We start from the raw sequence: 23,554 nt of genomic DNA, 5'->3' as shown, positions 1-23,554 counted from the left end.
TATATCAGCTTTTGTTGAGGTCTAGCAGGACCCTGGTCCAGCCCATGAGGTTGAGTTTTGCTACTGATCACACAGAAGTTACTCAACTTCTGACCAGAACACTCTCAATAACATGATTTTCTCACAGCTCGCACCGATCTCAGAGCTGGCACGGGGCCGATGAACCTCACAGCTTGAAAGTGATTTGATTTGGAAAACTTTAAGTGGCTAATTTTGAGTCTCCAAGGTTTAAAGCACAATGTTGTTAAACCTGCACAGGGGAAAAGAGGGCACACACTGGTTTTTACAAGCTCCCGAAATAAATTAAATCGAGTAAAGTTTCAAATGGCGAGGTCAAAGCAAACGCCCATGTACTGATGAAGACCTTGGTGGTCAAATATCTTAAATTGAGAGTTGCAAAGCCTTGAATTTGTCCGGCCCCTTATTCCCGACTCCAACTGCATATAGACAGCATTTGTGTGCCTCCTTGAAATAGCAAGGGCCACAAAAATAAAACCAAGATTCTCAGTCCTCTAAATTTTTGGTGTTTGGTTTTGAGGACTTTTTCACATCATTGACTGTTAATGGCATTGGAAATAAAAATTATTCTCCATTTGCTCACCCACTGATTTGAAAACGGAACACTTGGAGTGATTTGTTTCCCAACTGCATCATAATCCAGGTTTAATGAAATTCTTCCTTCCTTCATTCATTCAAGGTCAAAGCTCATCACTCCCACAGTCGTCTGCAATGTAAATCTCCCTCTCAACTTGTCAGTGGGAGGCCATTTGAATAAATGCCAATTCACTGTTATCTCCAAAATGTTTGCATCCTCCCTGAGAATAGTGAGCCTTTGTTAGGAAAAGGTAAAACTAAACTAAACATACTGCAGATTAGTATATGAGGTGAGCAAAATGTAACCTGGTACATTAGTAACTCATCCTGGCTTTGTGTTTTCTGCTACAGATTTGCAGGTTTGTCCCACTGGTGCCAGCTGTGAACCCAGCTAGCTATTAGTGAGCAAGCCTGTGTGTTTACTGTAAATTATGTGAGATTATTGTCAGATACAGCACCAAACACTCAGCTAGATAGATATGGAACCCTGGCCCTCATCCAAGTCCTGACAAACACATTTGTGGCTACTATAACAGCAGAATGAGGCGTAGTCTGGTGCTACTTTAGCCTTTCTGTCTAATCGCTCCGCCGTAATGGCAAATGACCATCAGCAAGCTGGCTCGGATATGACACAATGGCGGTAATTCAGGTACAGGTGAAAAGGTCGCAGGTACCAAATTAGCCAACCAGAACGCGAGGAGGAGCTCATGCTGCAAACTAAATTCATTAGCTGATGTTTCTGCCGGCTCTTTCGGTGCTGCAAGGACTCTCAATCGAGCGACACAATGGCAATAAGCTCTCACGTGAACGACCCATTTCTCCAGAGTGCCGTTCGGGAACCAACATGCAAATTAGAGACGTCCCAGAGTTGTGTCATGCCAATGGGAAAAATAAAAACGGAACTGCCATATTTAATCACCAGAGCGTTGCACCGCCTGGCCATCTGCGGGGAGATTCTGTCCAACTTGATTAAAAGATACTAGGCAGATAAGAAGCGACTAATGGGGGGGGGGGGGGGGGAGACACTGAGAGAGCTTTCTTCTTGCATATCAAGAAGATGCAAAACAAGAACATTTACACTCGGAAGAAATGTGAAAATGATGCGCGTGTGTGCGAATGCTGGATCGGAAGTGAAACGGAAACAAGACTGGAGTGCTGTCTGTCCCCAAACGGCCACAGCTTCTGGTCAGTGAGTTTCCTTGTTTAAATAAAACGACGGGAAATTGCAGGTTGATCTGGGCCGAGCTTCACCAAGTGCTTGATCAAGGCTCTTGAAATGACTTCAATCAAACAGGGTTAACAGGACTGAAACGGCAGGAATCCATTTTCACTTGTGTTTCCTCTTGGTTGGCAGCGAGAATGGAGGACGGTTTGCAGGACAGGAAATCCATCTGGCAAGAACGTTACACACATGAGAAAGTCCGGCGACGGAATAATGGCGACTGAATGATTTTTCATTTACTCGTCCCACTTGATGCCTGTTTCATTGTGCCCCTAATCTAAACCCAACATGATACGACAGTTAATGAGCTTCTGTGACGTTGCGTTTCATGATTTGCTTCTTCTTTATACATTGACATTGGAACTTAAGCCATTATTGCTGAAGAAATGCATAACACAACCCCCGGGGCCTACTTCGTGTCACTGTGTCACTTCACTGCTCAGTATGTGAAGTGGTCATGCATTATCAACCATCTGCAAAGTGTGACAGTGTGAACATGAACCATCACTCGGGTTGTGATTCATTATTGACACACAACTGCGAGAGAATCCTTTCGTGGAAGAACTTTGTCAGTGTGGTGTACGGTGAATGTAAAGTTATGCTTGGTTGATGCAGAATTCTAAAACAGAAGTAGTAAGAATAGAACTTGGAGGTACTTCAGCACCTTTAGCTCTTCTCTGAATGATTTCTAAAAATAACCTTGACAGAAATCAGCGATGGAAACACACAACAAACATAACATTGGGTCCACTGACAGCCTGGCACCAACTCAAACAGAAGGACACACGATTCAGAGCAGAACTGATGAATATTTTAACAATAAACAGACCGATGTTGACAACAAAAAAGCACATGGAGCTCCACCTCACAGAAAGTAAGAATCTGCTGTAAAACACGCAGACGTGCCGAGAAATCTGAGAGATTCACAGCATTTCTGTCACCTGAACACCTCACTCACTAAAGAGACAAATGAACTGCTTGAACCACATCTAAACATGTACATGTACGCAAGGGTCAGACTGTCAACTCTGCTCACACACACACACCATCACCCCCACGGAGCAGGGAAAAGGACAGAGGACGTGTGGACACTTACTGTTGAGAAGTTCACCGCGTAGCAATCATCTCCTCTGAAGGTGCACTGCAGCAGCATCTCCCCTATGTCATGACCCGTGCGGTTGTAGAAATCAGTCATGTTGAACAGTTTGGGCTTGAAGTTCTGGAAGTTCGCCTTATCCTTAAGGGCTGCCAGAACCTCCGGCTCGGCCAAGTGTGGGTTGGCTATCTGGTAGTTATTGTTGAGGAGGGCCAGCAGCTCCCCGACATGATAAAGGTCATTTCTGGTGATTTTGGAGAAGCGGAACTCGTTGAGGTTACAGAAGGTGATGGCGGGGAAGGTGAGGTTCGCCGCGGCCACCTCGTCCAGTTTGGTGACGTGAGGATACTCCAAGTAGTACGACACACGATCCATACACACCAGCATCAGCAAGCCTAGTGAGCCCAGGAAGGAGAGAGACCAGAGGACCCGACGGAATGTCATGTGCCCGTAGGCAAATATGTGGCTGATGCCATGTAAGGTGGATATGTTGGCAAAGGCATTCAGGTTGGAGGGCCTGGTACTTTCAATGCTTTCCTCTGAGCCCCCTTTCATGGCTGTAGATTGACGCTTGATGCCGTCTCCTCGGGAACTTCAGGTAGGAGACTTTGCTTAGCAACAGCAAGAGCAGAATTCGACCTGCAGCGCTGTTGGATGGGCACAACGCTTCTTTATTTCCAAAAAGAAGTGGTAAAAGTCCTCATGGATGGCTACCTTAAAATGGTTGTCAGTCTCTGTCACAGTTTTCCTCTCACCACACTTCACCTTCGAGTGGTGATGGTTGTTTCGCTGCTCTCGTGGTCCTTTCACTCTCCGCTTTATTATCCCCTAAAGCTGTCTCTTTTACTCCCCGCTCAGCTGTCCTTTGTAGCGCCACAAAAAAAACCCAATGAAAGCTCCAGAAACACCCACTTCCACCCAAACGCGGTGCCTCCTGATTCCTGAGTGGCGTGGAGAAAAAAAAAAAAGGGGGGCAAGAAAGAAAACAGGGGACAATGAAAGAGAGAAGAACAAACTGAGACAACAGCAGATGTAGGAAGAGAGAGACAGAGAGAGAGACAAGAGATGGGGTGGGGGTGGGGGGGTGGGGGGTGAGTGGAGTGGAGTGGGGTGGGGTGGGGGGACTGCAATGGAAATGGGCTAGCTTTTAAAAGAAGAGGTGCTAAGCCTCGGCAGTAAATGGGACCCTTCCTCCTCCAGTCAGGGAGAATGCCTCTACATAGCTGCGATAATGGGATGCAATGGTTTTGTGAATGGAGGTAATAAAGAGAGAAATGGCTCACTGGTCCCTCGCTGCCACCTTCGCTTCCCTCTCGTGTGTGTCCCTTTTCTTTCTTTCTTTTCTTTTTGCTCTTCTCCTGTCTTGCCGGATGAAAATGTAGGAGGAGGGGTGGGGTGGGGGGTGGGGGGTCAAAGACCTCCGACCAGCCCACCACAGTGCGTGACAGCCGGTGCTCGCAGCGTTCCGCGGGTTCCACTTCCTTATTTGCACAGATCCTCCAGTTAATGGGGAAGACCACCTCTTGCCGCTCTGAGACCACCCCCCACCAACACCAGCTCTAAAGCCGCTCACGAACCTCCAGATTCAGCCCCTCTACCATGCAAACACACAGGTTTTTATGCTGCTGTGTGAAACCATTCACTCCGTTTTCGCTTCCTCTCTCTCCCACACTACCCCCGTCTCTCTCTCTCTCTCCCTCTCGCTCTCTCCCTCTCGCTCCCCTCTTTAGTAGTCAGGATCCATCCCACTGCTGAATGGCTGCTTTGGCTGTGTGTCTGTGCTCACATAGAAAGTCTTTCGATCTGGCCACCACCTTCACCGTCTCATTACTCTCCAATACGCACCGACACTCTCCTGCACTCGATGTGTGTCTGCTCGTGAGCTGCGCACAAGGATGCCACAGGTTGCATGTTTATGACACAGGAATCATAATCACAGTTGTTCAATATTTTATCCTTGGTCACAGCAAATCAATTAATGTTTGCACTAAGCCGGCAAATTAATGATCCAAACACAGTGTTGAAAATTTCCTTGGTTATTATGCATATAAAAGATAAAATAAGAGATAATAATAAATATTTCAAATTCATTACATGCATTGGACAAATCCCAAAAGGCTTTTGCAACGTGGTCATAGCCGTCTGGGACTATGCCGATGGCTTCTGTGTGGCTAGTAGGACTTCCAGGTTTGACCAGTAATGGATTTGGGGATTTTATTGAGGTTAAAAGTTCACCACAGCATTCTAAGAATGGCTTTCATTGCATCTAGGAGCAAACAAGATTATCACTCATTGGCTACCCCTCGGATGTCTCATTATCATAACAATAGGTGAATTGCCAAGGATATGACCACAGCCCTGGAGGATTAAATCAATATTCCATCCTAGTAACCGGGGCGCAGAGAACATAGCAACCGTCAGCCGCAACACTACGGAAGCATGCGAGGCGGCTCAGACTGGAAACACCATTTCATCTCTCAAACTTCTCCGGGAAAAAAAATACAGCATTGTCAAACTTATATTGTTACACTAGAAATGCAATTTCAAAAGTGCTCACTGAACGAAATGCAACATGATGCCTGAAGTGATAGAGCGCTGTGATGTCGATTCCACCCATCACTGTATTTCTACCTGACAGGGAACATTCGGGCTTCTAAAACAGGTCTAATGGAAAAATGTCTGAGCTTTTGCAATTTCATAACAACAAAACAGCAGAAGCGTCCCTGCTTCATCCATACAAAGGAACACAATAGAGGACTGTGGCATTTAAATGACATATACAATCTTAAGCCCAAACACATCCGAGCATTCTTCAGACTTTCTTCAGACATTCTTCAGTAAAAACACTGAAATCCTCAGTACATACTGACAGAAATTCATTAGTTGACCGCATTGTGTAAAACATCTTGTATAGCGCCTATTGGTGGAGGGAAAAACCTCTGAGTCCCATAAATATCACCTTTGACCACAGGGAGCATCACTGCACCACACACTCCAGACTGTAACCCTGCATGACTTAAAACTGCTACACACAAACAATCAAAAATGCTACATGTTTCAATAAAGAGATGACAACAAAGCTATCTCAAAAGTCCTGATAAGCACTGACAGAATATAATCATCCAAAAGAGATGTAATTTCATTCCACCTAAAACTGATATCAGGTATGGATCTGTGAGGACTGTTTGTGGAATTTCAGCCTGCATTAATTAGCATCCAGGAACCACGGTAAAATGCAGAAAGTGTGCATGAATCAAACATTTCTGGAAAAAGTAAGAGAGGAGAACAGCAGCAGTTGCGGTTGAGCGATCATCTCCAGATACCTGAGGGGTAAGCGTTGTAAATTGTAATTGAGCTGGAGTGGGTCAGCGATCATCCGACCTGCTGCGGACATGACAATAAGTGTCCTGTCAGAAATGGTTTCATCCTCTCACACAAGATGAGCGGAACTATTAGTGACGACATCATAAGAATTTCACAGGATCTGAGCAATAGTTTGGGGGGGGATATTGCAGCGTCTTCTGTGAATCAAACATCCAAACATTGATACCTTGATCAATATTCAGTGTTGGATGATGACTTATGTCGTCACTGTTGTATAAATTTCCACACTAAACACGGTTCATATATTCAGTATCAGAATGCAAATGATCAGAATGCAAATGATCAGAATGCCCGGGTGAATCTGAATCTCTTTACATTTAGATAACAAAATCCTTAGTGAAGATTAGCAAACTTAAATTCCAGACTGCTGGTACGCGGGCGGGCCTGTGTGTTGTTGCAGATTGCAGGATGAAAGGTGGACTATGGCAGTAATTGGTTTTCAAGTGGATGGTAGAATGCACAGCATAATGCAGTGAATATTAATAAGGGGAGGAAATAATTTAAGCACCTCTAAGCGCTGCTCTCTCTTTTACTGGGCTCTGAATGCAACATATGTTCAGGACAATATCAGGAACCACACATCTGATCTTTGATTCTGTGACTTTATGTCTCTCCAGAACTGACACATCATGACTGCATGTGTAGAGGTAATTAGTCTGGAGATATTTATCAAAAGCCCTGATAGTCCTGGGAAATATAACAACTGATCCTGATAATCCAAGATAGATCCAAAAGAACTGCTTCTACATTTTGATACTACTTGTTACTGTAAAACCAGGTGGATTGGTGGCGTGTTTGTTACCGTTTAGGTTTAAACCTCCATGAAATGTACTTTCAAATAAGATCCACTCTCTTTCTCTCGTTTTCTGGCTGTGCATCTACTGCCACAGGTCTACTAACAGATGTTTACAGGCACAATCCCTGAGTCAAAGGGGTCACCTCACTTCACCCACATGTCGTACTAGCTGCCATTCCAATCCCAAATTGATCCATGTGCCATTTTAGACAAATAGCAATGTTTCATGTAAAAACAGACTCAATGCCTGAGAAACATGTAGAAACCTGTGTGTCCAGCTATTCCTTTAAATGTGTAAATAAGCTGATTAGGCTTTTTATCTTAACTGAGACATAAATGTGTCTATTCTGTGCAAGTATACAGCACTACTGTTCCTATGCATGTGCCCCATGTGAATCTAAATGATGATAAATGTTCACTAATGTGCTACAACTACAATTCAGCAAAATGCTTCTGACAGGGAAACCATCCCGATTTGACGCAGAGCTAAAATTGAGCCATTAAGTCGTTTTTTATAAGATGCACAAGTGATGCAGACTTGGCAAACACCGCAGAGGACAAATTGGCCTGTTAGAGGCTGAATCCTGCAGATACATTGTAGCTTCTAAAGCAGCTGACATTTAAGGAAACATGTATCACAAGGAGGGAGTGCCAGAGAGAACATGCTCGATCTTTGATCGATTGAAAATTCCAGCCTCAAAGCAAATTTATTCCATATGGAAATGCTCTTCTTGTTTAAGGACAAGCGCCTAAAATAGCAACTGAGCAAGTTTGCATTCACAAAACGCTGAAATAATGAGAATTATCAGATCTGTGTGACTCTCAATGCAGAACTTTGAATGTAAAAATTTCCTGCAGTAAGTTTGCTGCATGTAGCCAATCCCAGTCGAATAAATCCTTAGCAACAGTAGTTAGGGTAGCGGTGCATATCCTTAGTTCACCTACACAGTGGAACAGTGAGCTCAGGGCTGAAATAAGCTCACCTCTTTTTAGTCGTGATGTGTTTGTAACTCCAACAGAAATTAACCTTTTATTCCATTTGAAAAACTTGGCAAACATCTTAACAATTGTTTCAGTGTCAGTACGTTCACAGAAACACAAGCTGGCTTAGTCGAGTTTGAAACAAGATTTGATTTTGGTTGAATAATCACAATGAAGCTGTGCTTTAAAAAGCAAAGGAGCACTGCAGAAGGAAAAAAAAGAAAGCAAAACACTTATGCTTTACCAATATGTTATTATGGAAAACTGTGATAAACAGAACAGCCAGCATTTCTCTTTTCCTGTTGATCTGCTGCTGTCACACAAGCAAGGCGACATAGCAGATGTGAAAATACACTCACCTCTTTTCCATCTTCTCTTCACAGCTGAAAGAAGCGGCACAAATCTGCCAGACAACAGAAGAAAAGATGGCAGAGTACAGTCAGAATGGCTGCTATTTAAAGGTGTGCCGCAGTTTTGCTACAAGTGACCCTGCACAGATGCTTTCTGAGATAAGGACCTGTTCATCTGTAATCTATTGCTCAGTATCTGTGAAGAGAAAGAAGAGGGGAGGGAAAGGGCCAGGGACCCTGGACGTGGTGAAGGCGAACCACTGGATTGCTGCAGACTCAGGGACTTGGAGGACATTTGGCACAGAATAGATGTTCAAGTGGCAACTGGGATGTGTCATTGGCCAAACAAAAACGATCATTTCTTATACGAAACACATAAGAGGAGATGGTTTCAAAAATGTATGAGGGGCCAGAGAAGGGCAAGAGCCTGTGAAAGGAAGAACGGAGGCAAATAATGGAGATGTGTTTGTCCTCTGGTGCACACTCAAGTATTTCATTTTGATTAGGCCGAGTGTTCATGTTCAGACCACAGTGAATGTTGAGCATTTCCGTTCCAAGAAGATTTGGCGAGTGTGTGCGGCAACACAGAGAAATGTGGCTCTGAAAACTGAACGAGCCGTTTCGGGGACAATCTCACAATGCTTAAAGCTTCAAGTGGATTTTAAGGAACCGGTGTAAGCAGCTGTTTATCCAAACACTCTCACCAGATGAAGCCTCAGATATTAGAGCTCCCACATGAAACATTTGCTTTATCGCAACTGCATATTTACCTCAAACTCTACACAGTGTTTAACTTTCTAACTTTCCCTGATCACCTGTCGTCTTGCAGATGTGTACTCAAAAGGGTGAGTGGCATCCCTGTATAATGAGGAATGAAACTCCATCAGGTTTGTTAAGATTAAAATGAATGGGCGTGGTTGAACGTCAGAGAAGCGTTAATATGATAAACAGCACGCTCCGTGTTCTGCTTCACTCCCGACGCATTGGATCTCATCAATCACACAGATAAGGCTTCTATGATACACAAGGCGGGACACTCATCATTAAACACGCATCTGAAAGGGACAGATAAGTCTTAGAGTTCTATTCTTGGTTTATACATTTGCACGTATGGCAATACTGCTAATTATCCTGATAACCATGGACGACTAAAATAATAAAAACGCAATGAAATCCTTACTGACGCATTTTATTAGTGAATAATTGGCAAATGATCCCAGAATTTTACGCTAAATTCATTTGTTCTGAATCTCTGCAAGGTCATCTGGTGGCCACGTCAAGTACCAATGGTCATACTGACCACTGCCAAACATTCATACAGAGAGCGTTATTCAAAAGTCCCTTATAAGCAAGGTTCTTAAGTTATACGGACTGTTCTATGTGAAAATTCTCTGCAGGTGGTTTAAGTTTAAGGACTCATGATATCACGTGTATCATACATGGCAACTAATAGCTGTGTAGCACTGTGGCCTTCAAAATTGGTACAATGGCGCCCCCTCCTGGACAATACTACTATGTACAACTGGCGTGCAAGCACAGTTTCATACAAACAGAAAATGATTCATCAAAATGCGGTACAATACAAAGAAAAGTGACACATTACGGAATCAACTTTTTCCTTTGTCGTAAATCACTGCTCATGATGAATCACGGTAATTGTAATGTAATTGTTCCTCTCACGTGGACTCAATTAATCACTAATTAACGCGCCCTATAAACAGCTGTCCGCCAATCAAAGAACTGGGATTAACAGTCCTAAACAAGCAACTTCTAACAATAGTTTAGACGGTAAATTTTGTGTTTTTTACTCGTTTCAGCATGACTAACGACATATCCAAAAAGAAAGGGAAGCCTCCGGGTGAGAAAAAGGCAAAAAGGAAAGCAAAGAGAAGAGAGACTTACGCGATGTACATTTACAAAGTTTTGAAGCAGGTGGGTGAAGAAGAAGAAGACTCGAATTGTCAATTTCTTCCTTTTCTTTTACCTTCTAATTATCCGCTTGTATCTCCAAACATAACCAAAGGTCCACCCCGACACCGGCATCTCCAGCAGGGCGATGAGCATCATGAACTCCTTCGTCAACGACTTGTTCGAGCGGATCGCCACGGAAGCGTCCCGCCTGGCTCAGTACAACAAGCGCTCCACCATCACCAGCCGGGAGGTGCAGACCGCCGTCCGCCTTCTGCTGCCCGGGGAGCTCGCCAAGCACGCCGTGTCCGAGGGCACCAAGGCGGTCACTAAGTACACCAGCTCCAAGTGAGCTCCACACTGGCTGGATTTAGACTTTAATTTCAATTTAAGCACGAAAAGAGACAGTTTGCCCCAGTTTATTTTATCCCTCCCTACAACGCCAAACGTTGTTTCTAATATTCACCACTAGATGGGGCTAATACAGTATGAAATAGTGGATGTGTTGGGAGCAATCGTGCTGGGGTTTTTCTTTATTTTAATTTCTTGTATAATTTATATTTTCAATAAAAAAAAAAGATTTATGGAATGTAATTTCCCAAACGTCATCGTATATAATGACAATATACTTTAATAAATGTGGGTCTAGCTAATCAAGAGATGAAATTGCTAAACCTGTAACCATTAGATGTTTGGCAGTTTTGAACACATTTTCTAGTTGTCAAATACCAGCAGTTATGCTTGTTTAATCCAAATGTAAAATTGGTTATTTGAGTTTGTCATGCTTTCTTTGAAGGTCATAATTTAAATTCTAATGTATGAAATTAGAACATAAACCTTGGGCCACTTATGTTTTTTCTGACATTTTTACACTTACACACTTGTTTTCCTATTTGCAAATAGTTAAACATGAATTGTAGAACATGTAAATGCTAAGCAATAGTTAATGATACAATGTTAGATCAGTTGTCACATTGCAAATAATGTTTACAATAAATGGACACATTGCTTATCAAGCTCCTGAGGTGGCTCCATTCCTCATCTTTTATGTTTACTAACTTCACATATAATAAACAAAGTCCATTAAAAATGCTGCATTCTCATTAAAATAAAATAAAATGTGAGTGTTGCCTTTTGCATGCAGGTGAACGCTGACATCCATCAAACCTTTTTTAAATCTAAGGAAATATCAGAGGTTCATAAAGACAGTTTGACACAAAGAACCCTCGCTCAAATTACACAATCAGATAGGCAACGAGCCCTTAATAAATTCACAATGAGACAGTGACAAGATGTTCTTTTTCTGTTCAGATGTGTCTCCAAATTCCGAGACCTTTAAAATTACAGTCAGTGATCCAATTGAAAACAAAAGGATTGCAGCGCAATAACATGAAAACACAGGATTGGAATCTTCTGTCATGCAGGCACAGGTTTTGAATCCAGGGGTTAAATGTATGTGGTATGTGTACATTTGTGCACATAAACACAGAAGGTTCTACATAATGTTCAGATTTTCCACAAACTCTTTAATCGTGTGTATGAGTGTTTCTGAACTCTAGAAGTTAAAGATTAATTGTACGTTAAAAAAATAATAAAACTGACAGAACTCACATTAAACCAACAGAGAAAATAATGCAATATTGTATTCTTCTTATGCATTCTAATCAGGTTTTTAAAAGATGTCAACTGAATCGTACTTGATTACAAGATAATGACACTGGCAGTTGCGCCACTGCAATCTGCATAAAATGAAGGAACTGATAAAGGTCTGTAATTAGTATGGCGTTTACATCAGCCTGTACATACACCTATTATCCTTATCAACATCCTCCAAAGCCAGGCTTGGTGTGATAATGCTCTTGAAGGTGATTCCTACCCCTGACTGTTATTGTCAAGCTCCCATTTCCGATGTTTTCTAGTATTCTTGGTAATGATATGAAATCTACAGATGTTATTATGAGGGTGATGCAGCCTTTGATGGCACTGACTTTGTTCATGATTATCATGGCCATTTAGGTTTTGTATCTTGCACCCTTCCCCATATCCCCTCTCACGCTCATGCCTTGTGGTAGTCATTGCTGCCTCCTTTAGGCAGACTGCTATGAACACATTATGGATGGATGCATTAGTGACTGATGCAGGGCCCGGCCTGGGTTGCCTTGTTGTTGTGTGAGAGCGCATCATTAGAAAATGTTCCACTTGGCAGGGAAGCACGTATTAACTGCACCCGCAATGAAATGAGGTTGTGATAGATGGTTAAAGTTATACAGGACTATTAGGTTGAAATATGAACCTCTCAATTGTCATGATGAAACAGAGCGCTATTTGTGTGGTGATCAGTGCATTGAGAGACAATTGGAATCCGCAAAGACCGACACAATACATTATAGGTAGTGGGCTCAGAACTAAAAGAGTACAGAAAAAGTAATCATGCTTCCACATAATAGTTTGGAGCCACTGTTTAGGTTCTCCACCAGCATCCCAAGCATGGGGATGAGGCCTGGGTGGGATTTGCAAACTGGGCAGCTTGTGTAAGCCCTGCTGAGGACTCTAATGAGTCTGTATAGTATATGGAAGTAAATCAGGGTTGATTGGCCACAAGGGGCGATTGAACAGTATTGAAGGCTTAAAGCAGATTGTTTATATATCTTTATGTGTCGGTATCAGTGTCCATATCACGCCACATGCCACATTACGGAAGCTGGCATAAGCCTGGATATAAATCAAAACAGAGCGACAACATCTTCCCTTTTAGATGACACCAACCAATTAAACATGCTCATTATCACTTGACATGTTTCCATGGCGACCCCCAGCTATTCTTCCACCATACAATACACATTTCAGAGCCTTATTCCCCTTTACATGTGAGCTTAAAATGCAAATTACATATTAATTGTTCTGTTTACAGATGCGATCTTACTTCCTGTGATACGAAAAGCATTAAATAACGCGCGAGTCATTAAAATAAGAAACACCTCACGCATAAATGAGGGTTTTGATGTCATACTGACGCTCTTGCTAAACTTAGACTTCATGTGTTTGAACTGTATGCCTTAAACTAACAACAGATCCAATTGCAAATCCATTAGCATTTAATATTACTGTAATTACTGTGTACATTTCATTATGTTCTCAGTATATTAAATGACTGCTGAGAGTGGAGGGGGGCTATAGTTTAATTTCTTTCTGTATTACTGCATGGCACAGTACTCAAAACAGCATTAAGAGGCACATAATCAGAGGGAACTAATTGACTATGATTGCATAAATGAAGTGCCTCGCTCTCATCAGTGCTGTTCTTGTTGTCCAGTCTCTAACCACATTAACCAGAGGAAGGCTGCTGACCACAATGCAGAAACTCAGAGAGAGAGAGAGAGCGAGAGAGAGAGAGAGAGAAAGAGAGAGAGAGAGAGAGAGAGAGAGAGAGAGAGAGAGAGAGAGAGAGCTACTGGTGGGTAATGTGAGGAAACCGAAGATTTAATATGTCTACGGGGGGTTGTGAGGGCAGAGGGTGTTACCGCCGCTGATGTTTTTTTGTTGTCATCAGAGTTGCCTCCGCTTCAGAGAAGGAAAAAGAGGGGGGGAGGGAAACACCAATGCCCACCATTTGAGAAATGAATTTATCGAAGTCACTGTCTTTTTCCCCATTAGTAAGTGTTTAGTTCAGCGTTTTAAATAATTGCGTTACCAGGAATGATATTTAAAATACATTTGGGAGTCAATGAGGCGGGAAAGTGCCTACATGTTTTGCTGATGACACCCGGGCCATTTGGAAGACATCAAAGTAGAGAGGAGGTAGCCCAGATGCATATTATAAACTCATTATGTATATCATTTAAAAGGATGTACTCCAGCCGCAAAAACAATATTCCTAGTCTCTCTCTGGTAATGTGTGTTTTCAAAGTTGAAACTCTTACTCGCCTTCAGTTTAATGTGGCATCTATTACCAAACTGTAACATAAAATAAATGACCTTGATTTCCATACCAGAACAGTCGTTAAGGTATAGATGAGATGCAGCTATGCTTCATGTGGGAAAGAAGGTGGAAATTCACATAAATATCACGTGTTTCTCTGCCTTTCGTGCAGATATTTCCCCCTTTCTTGAGAGCATCCACGTGACATTAAATGATTTGCATCATTATAGAATGTTTCCAACGCAAGATGTTCGATGAGGCTGGCATATCGGAGCATCTATAACCTAAACGTATAGTCCACCTCTGAAATCTTGGCTCTCCACGCAAGCCCATCCAATATGTTTGGAGATTTAAAGGACACGGCCCTTTTTTGCTTGTGGGTAGAATGGGGGGGGAAATGGTTGTCTATCCGTCAAAAAAAGATGTTGTCAGATTCCTAGTGAGTAGACTTATAGGCTTAATTATGCGCCGTCCCTCCGCCATCAGAACACTACACGTGGGGCAGAGTGACACAGCGGTTGCCAGTCATTCAGCCTAATGTTCTAATGCAGGGAGCCATGTGGATACAGAAAATCCATTAAGGCTCAGAAAAATACGGAGCAGGAAGAGAGATTTTACACACACACGTAATGTACACACAGGGATTTACAATTACGGTGTTCTTCTTTTGCTTGTGTGTGTGTAAAATGTAGACTTCAAATTCTCCAGATGTTAAGCTTACATTTGAGATAAATAAATATTATTGTAATATTCACATTCGTATCTCTTAAATGCAAACAAAAAGTGGAAATGTACTAACATCTGGATTGCAAACAAAAGGCTGTAATGCAAAACGTTGAGAATATGAAACGTATGAAAGTCCCTCAAAGCCTCAGCATATGCAGAGGTCCTCAAACTGTGATACATGTACAGTACCACTGGTGGAATTTGAAGCAACCCCCCTGCTGGGACGCCAGACAATTATGGAAATTTCTGCAGAAAATCAAAACAGTTTGAATCTATCAGGATTCTGCGACTGGGGCAAATTATTCACAAATAAATTAAAGCCAAACTCATTCTGTGTGCACACAGTGTTTCTGTTTAACATGGCTGTGTGTAACTTTTGTGCTCATACTGAAGAATATTGCACTTAATACCAGCACTCAATATCAGCATGCACACGGGTTACAAGGTTGTTTTTTTGTTTTGTTACTATCTAGTTGGTGAAGTTTGAGTGCCACTATATACTGTACGTGTCACAGGAAAACCCGCAAAACAGCACGTAATTAAAGAGCGCAAGATTTAAGTCCTTCACACTTTGAACCTGACAGACTCTGCATGGTGGTAGCTTTGCTGGAGGCAAACAGGAGAGTGTCGAGTGGCTGCATGAGAGACATAAAAATAGCATTAGCTGTCACGCCGCAGGGAGGGTCTCATACAGAATATCAAAACAACTGTGTGAAGCAGCCTCGTGAACAGCCGGTGCATGGACACACAGTGGACATTAGCAAGAGAGAGAGAAACGACAAGCACAGATAGGCCTTAGATAATCTCCCACCTTACATCGTACACATTTTTGCACCTTTCTCAGCATGTCACAGGGCAGTTTTGTCTTCACGCCTATGGCTTTGCGCTCTCTACAACTCGATGAAGACATGCTGGAGAGGCACAAATACAAGAGGCAACTGGCCTCCCATCATCTCAATGGCTACATGCTAAAGAGGGAGGCCAGGGACAGGGCACCGCTGAGGTCCAGCACCGTCCTGCCACCAGCTGTCTGCCATGATGTGGTTGTCCAGAACGCCCTGTACACAGGAGACCTGGAGGCTATGCAGCATCTCTTCCCAAAAGGATCCACAGCAAACCTCGTCATTGAGCCACAGGGAGGGGACATGCGCTGGGTCTCCAGAGGGGAAGGTAAGAGGCAACATCTGTCTCCATTAGGGAACAAAATTAGGGATTGGAAAGATTTGGCAGAGGTTATTTTATTGGCTTCCAAGAGATAATTAAGAATTCTAAGAGTGTTTCTCATCTCAACAGCAATAACAGTGGCAGGCTAAAAATAGTGGCGGCTGTAAAAACATTGTCACCTGTCACTTGTCACCATGAGGCAATATCTAAGCACATGGCAACACAGTATTTAAATAAGCAAATATGATATTGTTTATGAAAGGGCCTTCATCTCTGCTCCGTTATCAAGTTTGAACTCTATGCAACCTCACTAGATTCAATTGCGGCCCTTTACTGAAGATGGAAAATGCAGTTTGTTTTGGGGGAAATAACACATTTAGGCCAGAATTCACTGAAAATAGTTAATAGCTAAAGTTCAAGACGAGGCATTCAAATGGATACTCAAACTGATTAAACGTAAAGTAGTTGCATTGTACATAGAAACTTTCGCTGTAATGCTGACAATGCACGGGTCCATTGTTGAGTAATACGCTTGAGCAGGTTACACGTGATACACAGGTCATCTGCCCCCATTCCACTGCTCTGGCAAGATGTAAAATATCATATGACATTGCCCTGAAATAGCCCCGCCGGCACAAACAAGCTGCACAACAGCAAATTTCCCTTGAGGGAGAAACTTCGCTACCTAAACTTCAAAACAAAGTAGTCTGCTACAGTCGAAATATGCCGAAGGTGAAGTGGCGCAAAGCGAAGAACTACCGCAATGATGTGATCGCCACAGCCCAGGCCACAGGCGAAGTCCTACAGTTCTGGAACTCTCTCCTCGTGGGGGATGAACTCATTCTTATCAGCATCATGGACGACTATCAGTGTGACTACCTCATCGATGCCATTTATGACACCAGCAACGTAGACGAATGGAAGAGCTTCAGATTTAACAGCAGAGGGCTAAGTAGGTTGTTTTTGACAAACTGCAGTCTTATAACAGGCTAACTTTGAGATACAATAACACATGCTTGATTTATTTCTAACATGAATCAACAGAATGTCTGTTTCTGCATGAGTATTTGAGCTCAGAGTTGACCTTCTGATTGTGCTCCCTACTGGTAGGTCTTTGGTCACTGACCTACGAGCAGGCGCTGACCACTCCGCTGCTCATAACAGCCGGCCGAGGCTTCACAGACTGCCTGAAGCTCCTGCTGCAGCGCGGGGCCAATGTGGAGCTGGCACCGGGCGGCATCACCGCCTTGCATGAATCCTGTCAAAACTGCCAGCCAGAGTGCACAAAGCTGTTGCTGTCCCACGGAGCCAATGCCAACGCTACGTCAGAAGACGGTGACATGCCACTGCACATGTGCACTGCTCCAGAATCCCTGGAGTGAGTACAGCAGCAATGAGCCACTAAGTGTGTCATAATTATTAATCGCAGTTAGAAGAGTGACGAGTCAGTGACCTTGATTCTGTCATCAAAGATTCTGCTTATTATCACATCTCATATGCTGCCCATAATTCAATTCAATTTAATTAGAAATCCTTCCAAATTTGATGTATATCTGACTTAAATGCAGAGGATAAATTAGTTTGTGATAATTTTCCCAATTCTGTCATTTCATTTTAAATATTTATTCATTTTAGGTGTTACAAATTCTACTTCCCAGGAAATATTTGATAAATCTATACAAGAGAAAATGCAACGTAACAAGACAAACTAGTCTGTCAAATGACCGGGTTTAGAAAAATCTGTAAAGGGGCCCTCAAAATTCTAGAGCCGCCCCTGGATCTTTCCTTGCGTATATCCTCAAAACTACTCTTGCTCTGATATGTAACCTAGACTATAAAAATTAGACGTCTCAACATTGACTTGTCAGCTGAGAGACTTCACTTGGTAAAATCCTTTATCCCACAAAGAATAAAAGACAGTGCCAAGCATTTAGAAACAGCTCCAGCATACTGCAGTACCTTCTCTTGAAGTGCAAACTAAAGCTCTAACTCTGTCATTTCTGTCTGCAGATGTGCCAAGTATCTCCTTCAGTTCGGTGCAGCAATCAACGGCCGCACTGTTGATGAAGATGACACTCCCTTACACGTGGCAGCCAAGAACGGCCTGCCGGAGCACGTCGACATGTACCTGCGTTATGGGGCCACTGTGGACAAAATTAACGCCGATGGTTCCACGTCCCTGAACGCCGCCTGCTCGCAGCCTCACGAGTTCCAGGAAATGGAACGTTACTTCAAGGTGTGCCAGTTGCTGCTTGGGGCTGGAGCCAATGTCCTCACTAGCGACATGGACAACCGCACTCCTTTACACATGGCCTGTAAGAATGTCAATCCGGACATAGTGGAGCTGCTTTTGGCTAAGGGAGCCAGTGTTAACCAAATGGACTATGGTGGCGAAGCACCGATGCACAACATCCTGAAGGTGGTGTCCTACAAACTTTCCCATAAGCCTGAGAGAATTGTTCGTGCTCTGCTCAACCACGGGTCGATTCGGGTGTGGCCTGGAGCTCTGCCCAAGGTAAACAAATACCCCCTAAAAAAGCAAAATACTATCAAGAATAGCATAAGGATACACACATTGAGTCACTTAGTGGGATGTAACACAGTACATTTACTCCTGTGCAAAGTAATAGCTTAAATCCATAATGAGGAAAACACTTAAAATATTGCCAAATAACACACAATCTCATACCTTAGCTTTGTTTTCTCTCAGCCAAAACATTTGGATTGGGATAAAGGGAAACAAGGACCCGCAAATCATTCATCTGATGAAGGACAAATAACTCTGGAGGTCCAATTTGGGGTATTTTCATAGAAGGTCCTTGGCAAAAACCTTTCTAATTTGAGGAATTCCATTCTGAAACAGCTACAAGATGTTACCAAAATTACATTTGACAACATTCAAAGCAGCAGTCTGTAAGATAGTTAATTTTCCATAGCTCCCTCCTCCCCCACTCCTACTGCACCCCAGTCTTGCCTAAACAGCTCCTCGTCCCCAACAACATGAAAGCAAGGGAACCAGCAGACAACCTGCTAAGGACTAATTATTTTCCTATGTGTCTAGTACATTCTAATGTAAATAATAATTTACATTACTTGAAATGTTTGAACTTTGTTGTTAAATAAGTGTATTGGAATTGTAGTATCAGCAGTGTGTAAGCACTTGAGTATGTCTTGCACAGTTATATTTCATAGATGCATGATGTAGGGTTGCATTTATGGTCTTCCATTAACCGTATGAACTAATTATTCATCAGGCTGGTTGATTTTGCACGTGTGACTTTGACGAAGAGTCTCCACACACCAAACTCTTATGATATTCCAGACTTCACAACTTCACATGATTTCAATTTCATGACACAACATGAAGTGTTGCACTCTCTGTGGGAAACAGACTACAACTATCACTGAACCCACGTGCACTAGACAAAATGCCTGCTTCCTAATTAGGCAAGTGTTAATAGGAGATTAATTAGCACTAATTGCATAATTTCCAGTTAAACCCCTGGAGGGAAGACCAATCTGTTCATTTCACAAGTGTTTAATTACTTTATTTCTTCAGTTCTATGGAATCACGAGCTCGGTCATGAACTAAAAATGATGGTTGCATGAATCCTATGTGTTTGATGTGATGTTTGTATTTGTCTTTTAGGTATTGAATTGCTGCGGTAGCTCTCCACGTACCATTGAGGTCCTTCTGAACGCCTACAGTCACCTCAAAGTCACAGACACCTGGGTGGAATCTGTCTCCCCAGAGGTGTTTCAGGTAAACAATGATCCACTCATGACCAGTTGTCTTTTGAAGAGTAAAGTCAAAATCAGGCACCACCTCATACTATTAATTTTTAATTATATAATTTGCCCCAATTTACATGATCAATTTTGGCACAAGGTGGGCTTGTCTTAGAAATAGATTTGAAGCAATCAATAATGGCTGCATTATTTGAACAGCTTTTTAATGTGAAATGAACCTGCACATCTCTTTAGTTTTAGAATGAAAATGTGTCGAAGTTTGAGCTACAAATAAGGAATTGCTTCGTGAAAGATATAACTGAACAATTACACAAATTAATGAGAACGCAAAGAACATTTGTGAAAATATGTCAAACTAAATAAAGAGGGTGAATACTTGACAAATACACAAAGTTATCAGCAATCAAACACAAATACCCTGAAATATTTAAAACTTTTCAAGGGGGTAACATTTTGGAGATTATATTGTCCAGTTTTTGTAGTGGATTTATATCTATTGTAATTGTAAAGGTGAGGTTATATTGAACCGCATTATTTTTCACATATTGTAAAATTTTGAACGAGATATTACAAATACCTTTCAGTGCAGACAATACTCTCATTTCATGCAAATATCTAATAAATATATAAAGTGCAATGGACTAAATTTATGTGCAAATGTACAATATGTGTTTATGTAAGCAAGTGTATACTGTATATTAGCACATCATGAGATCTTACAAAGACATTCACCCTATAAGGATAAATGTCAGTATAATAATCTTGCATTTCTTGTTAATCACTTATTTCACTGCTCTTATTTCTGTGAAAGTACTTGACTAAATGAACTCACATCCATCTGTTCTCTCCAGGAGCAAAAGGAATTCTATGAGTCGGTTTTCTCCTTGGCGCAGACTCCTCGCTCCCTGCAACACTTGGCACGCTGCAAACTCAGAGGCTTCCTGGAGGGCCGCATACCCACGGTGGTCCCACAACTCGATCTGCCCACCTTCATCAAGCACTACCTGCTCCTGGAGTACAGAGGCTACATCCACTGAGTGTACTGAGGGCACTACTGCAAGGGCACTACTACAACTTCACTGTCGTCAGTAGATTCAGATGCTTAGTGTGGCACTGAGCCCTGACAAGGAAAGAGGATGAAAGCTCATAATAAGAACATTTACATCAACTGGAGTATTATGCACAAACGCTCATTTGTATGCTTTTTATGAGGAAAAGACATCTTGATTTACAAATGTCACTTCCTCTTTCAGCACTGTTTTATTTTGCACCACGAGAGGGCGCTATAGACTTGAGTTGATCAAGTATACGATAGGCGTGAAGTAGTGTGTTTATATTGATTTAATTTATTTCTATGATCGCACTTTTTAACTGCTGCACATGATAGAAACGAGAATGAGTTGCTTTTATTTTTATACGTTGTAATTATATGGGTTGTTTGATGTTAAAGCGCTAAATAATCACATGTTGCACATTGAGGATTGCAGACATATATTTGCATAAATAATTATTCCTATATGCATATGATTGTAATTGGACATGGCTTGTTGTCAAATAAAATATTCCACCCGCGTCATGTAGCTCGGAGTTTATTCATTTTTATCCTCCTGTTGTCACAAATTATTCTAAGTTTTAAACGTTTTTCAGAGGAAATGTGAATATCCAATACACACAAAAACAACACGTTTAAAAATCACAACCAGACTTTATGCTTTTGGACACCAAACAACACGCGAAAAATTACATTACAACAAAATAGGAGTGATTTTAATGAGTGATTTAAGGGGCTGAACGTAATTTTGTGGCGTTATCAAGTGACATAAAATAAAGGTGATTCCGTAGTCTTAGTGCTTTAAAGAAGGGGGGAAAGGAAAACATTGACCACATACAGTAAATACTATAAAGAGGAAATTACGCTTGTTACACACAATATGTCCAATCATCAGTGAATTGAATGAATGGATCATCTGTGTTATATGAACAAATTGAGATTATTACCAAAGTGTAACGATCAGAAAACCGACCGAAAAATGTACGACTATGACAATCAAAATATACTTGAAGAAAGTGGGGGGCAGCAGAATTATGAGTAACAAAATCTCTGATTGGAGGGGAAAAAAAGAAGGAAGAAAAAAGAAAGAAGAAAGAAGTAGCGTTGTTAAAAGAGGCGCAGGGTGAATATCACAAGGCGCTGGCGTGGAGGAAAGCAGAGGAGCAGAGCTAATGAGAATATTTGGTCTCAATAGATCAAAGAGAGATGCTGCTGAAGTCATTTGCAATTATAAGAATTAGCCTGTCCGGGGCCCCTCCACCGCTAATCAGAGTCGGTGGTGATATGTTTATGTCCTCATGTAATCAGACGACCAGTTGGAGAGCCCGGGCACCCAGGACTCAATAGGGCTAATCATCATCAGTCCCCATTGGCATTTAAAAGGTGAAATGATGTACGATTAAACCCCCGTCCTTAAAGAATGGAGAAAAGTGATTTTCCTCCTTGCATATTTTGATGAGGGGACGAATGACCCCCCTGAGCGCACAACAACACGAGCGAGATGCGTTAAAGTTCAAACGGAAAAAGTAAGATTTCCCTCCTGGTTCAAAGTGAGTTTGGCCCCCGCTGGACGCCCAACGCCCGTTCTGTTCTGCCGTTGACCCCTTCACACAAAACGCCTCTTTTTTTTTTATCTGCATCTAATTTCACACGGACTATCTCTCTCCAGGGAACAATTGTCGCGGCACTTCTTTCTCCGAAGCCAAACGCCTTGTTTTAGCCGCGGATAATGGGCCCAGAGAGCGGAGAAACATCTGCCTCTCCTCCCTCCTAACTCCGGAGCCCATCGGCCCCCCAATATCCCAACAAAAGCCGCCGTTGTTTTACGCCCGTCCCTTGAATCCAGAGTAATTACTTATCATCAATCAAAATTAATAATAGCTGATTGGGTTGGTGTGGTCAACGATTATAGAAGGGGAAGGGCTGGAACAGTCTCTCGCGCCGCTTTGCAGTCAATGGTGAACCTGGCAAAAAAGGGTGGGGGGGAGGGAGGAGGGCCCGGGGTGCGACCCGTCTATTTGGGCTCCACTGGGAAACTACCGCCTCTCAAGACGGCCAAAAAGTCAGAGGCTGAATAAGGAAATGAAGCGTAATTTGAGGAAGATGGATGAGCCCCCAGGGAAACACCCCCTTTTCATTCCCTCTTGTATTGCAGATGATAACCAATGCGCTCTGCCCCTCTCTCTCTCTCTCTCTCTCTCACTCACTCTGTCTCTCTCTCTCTCTCTCTCTCTCTCTCTCTCACACACACACACACACACACACGCACGCACACCCACACGCACAAACACACGAGAGGAGGGAGGAGTTGCAGCGAAGGGAGAGGAGGTGGATAGATAGATGGATAGATAGATAGAGAAGACGTGTGTTTATGTCTCAGTGTGTGTGTGACAAATAAGAAGGGAAAAAGTGGGGACACGGCGGAGCACAGAACAACGCGGCACGGCGCAGAGGCTTGACGCATATAGAGACGCGCACAGAACCGGAGACGCAGCAGCAGCAAGCAAGCAGAGGCAGCAAGCAGCAGTTCCGCACCCGGGGATGACAGCGCGACACGGGACCTACTTTGCATTCACTCCGTCTTTACGCTGAAAAGTTTTTGGGCGACGCCGA

General features: G+C 42.6%; 2 protein-coding genes across 2 annotated transcripts; both read left to right on the top strand.

Moving 5' to 3' along the window:
* The first annotated feature begins 10,241 nt into the window (after positions 1-10,241).
* On the top strand, positions 10,242-10,683 carry h2bk1 (H2B.K variant histone 1). Its single transcript, XM_076144940.1, has 2 exons — positions 10,242-10,355; positions 10,447-10,683. The coding sequence occupies exons 1-2, from the start codon at positions 10,242-10,244 to the stop codon at positions 10,681-10,683; spliced, it is 351 nt and encodes a 116-aa protein (XP_076001055.1).
* Positions 10,684-15,821: 5,138 nt separating this feature from the next.
* Positions 15,822-20,927, top strand: asb10 (ankyrin repeat and SOCS box containing 10). Its single transcript, XM_076145129.1, has 5 exons — positions 15,822-16,146; positions 17,251-17,518; positions 18,151-18,655; positions 19,790-19,903; positions 20,742-20,927. Exons 1-5 carry the CDS (start codon positions 15,822-15,824, stop codon positions 20,925-20,927), a joined length of 1,398 nt encoding a protein of 465 aa, XP_076001244.1.
* The last annotated feature ends 2,627 nt before the right edge of the window (positions 20,928-23,554 follow it).

Source organism: Genypterus blacodes, unplaced genomic scaffold, assembly GCF_046128005.1.
Source record: "Genypterus blacodes isolate CSIRO-AG114 ecotype Tasmania unplaced genomic scaffold, CSIRO-AGI_Gbla_v1 ptg000029l_1, whole genome shotgun sequence".
NCBI lineage: Eukaryota > Metazoa > Chordata > Actinopteri > Ophidiiformes > Ophidiidae > Genypterus > Genypterus blacodes.
Note: the sequence above shows the minus strand (reverse complement) of the source record. Positions and strands in the feature narration are given on the sequence as shown.

Coding starts and splice junctions, on each gene's coding strand:
- h2bk1 (XM_076144940.1), top strand. CDS start 10,242: ATGACTAACGACATATCCAAAAAGAAAGGGAAGCCTCCGGGTGAGAAA. Junction 10,356..10,446: donor TTTACAAAGTTTTGAAGCAG/GTGGGTGAAGAA, acceptor ACATAACCAAAG/GTCCACCCCGACACCGGCAT.
- asb10 (XM_076145129.1), top strand. CDS start 15,822: ATGTCACAGGGCAGTTTTGTCTTCACGCCTATGGCTTTGCGCTCTCTA. Junction 17,519..18,150: donor ACTGCTCCAGAATCCCTGGA/GTGAGTACAGCA, acceptor TTCTGTCTGCAG/ATGTGCCAAGTATCTCCTTC. Junction 18,656..19,789: donor GGCCTGGAGCTCTGCCCAAG/GTAAACAAATAC, acceptor TTTGTCTTTTAG/GTATTGAATTGCTGCGGTAG.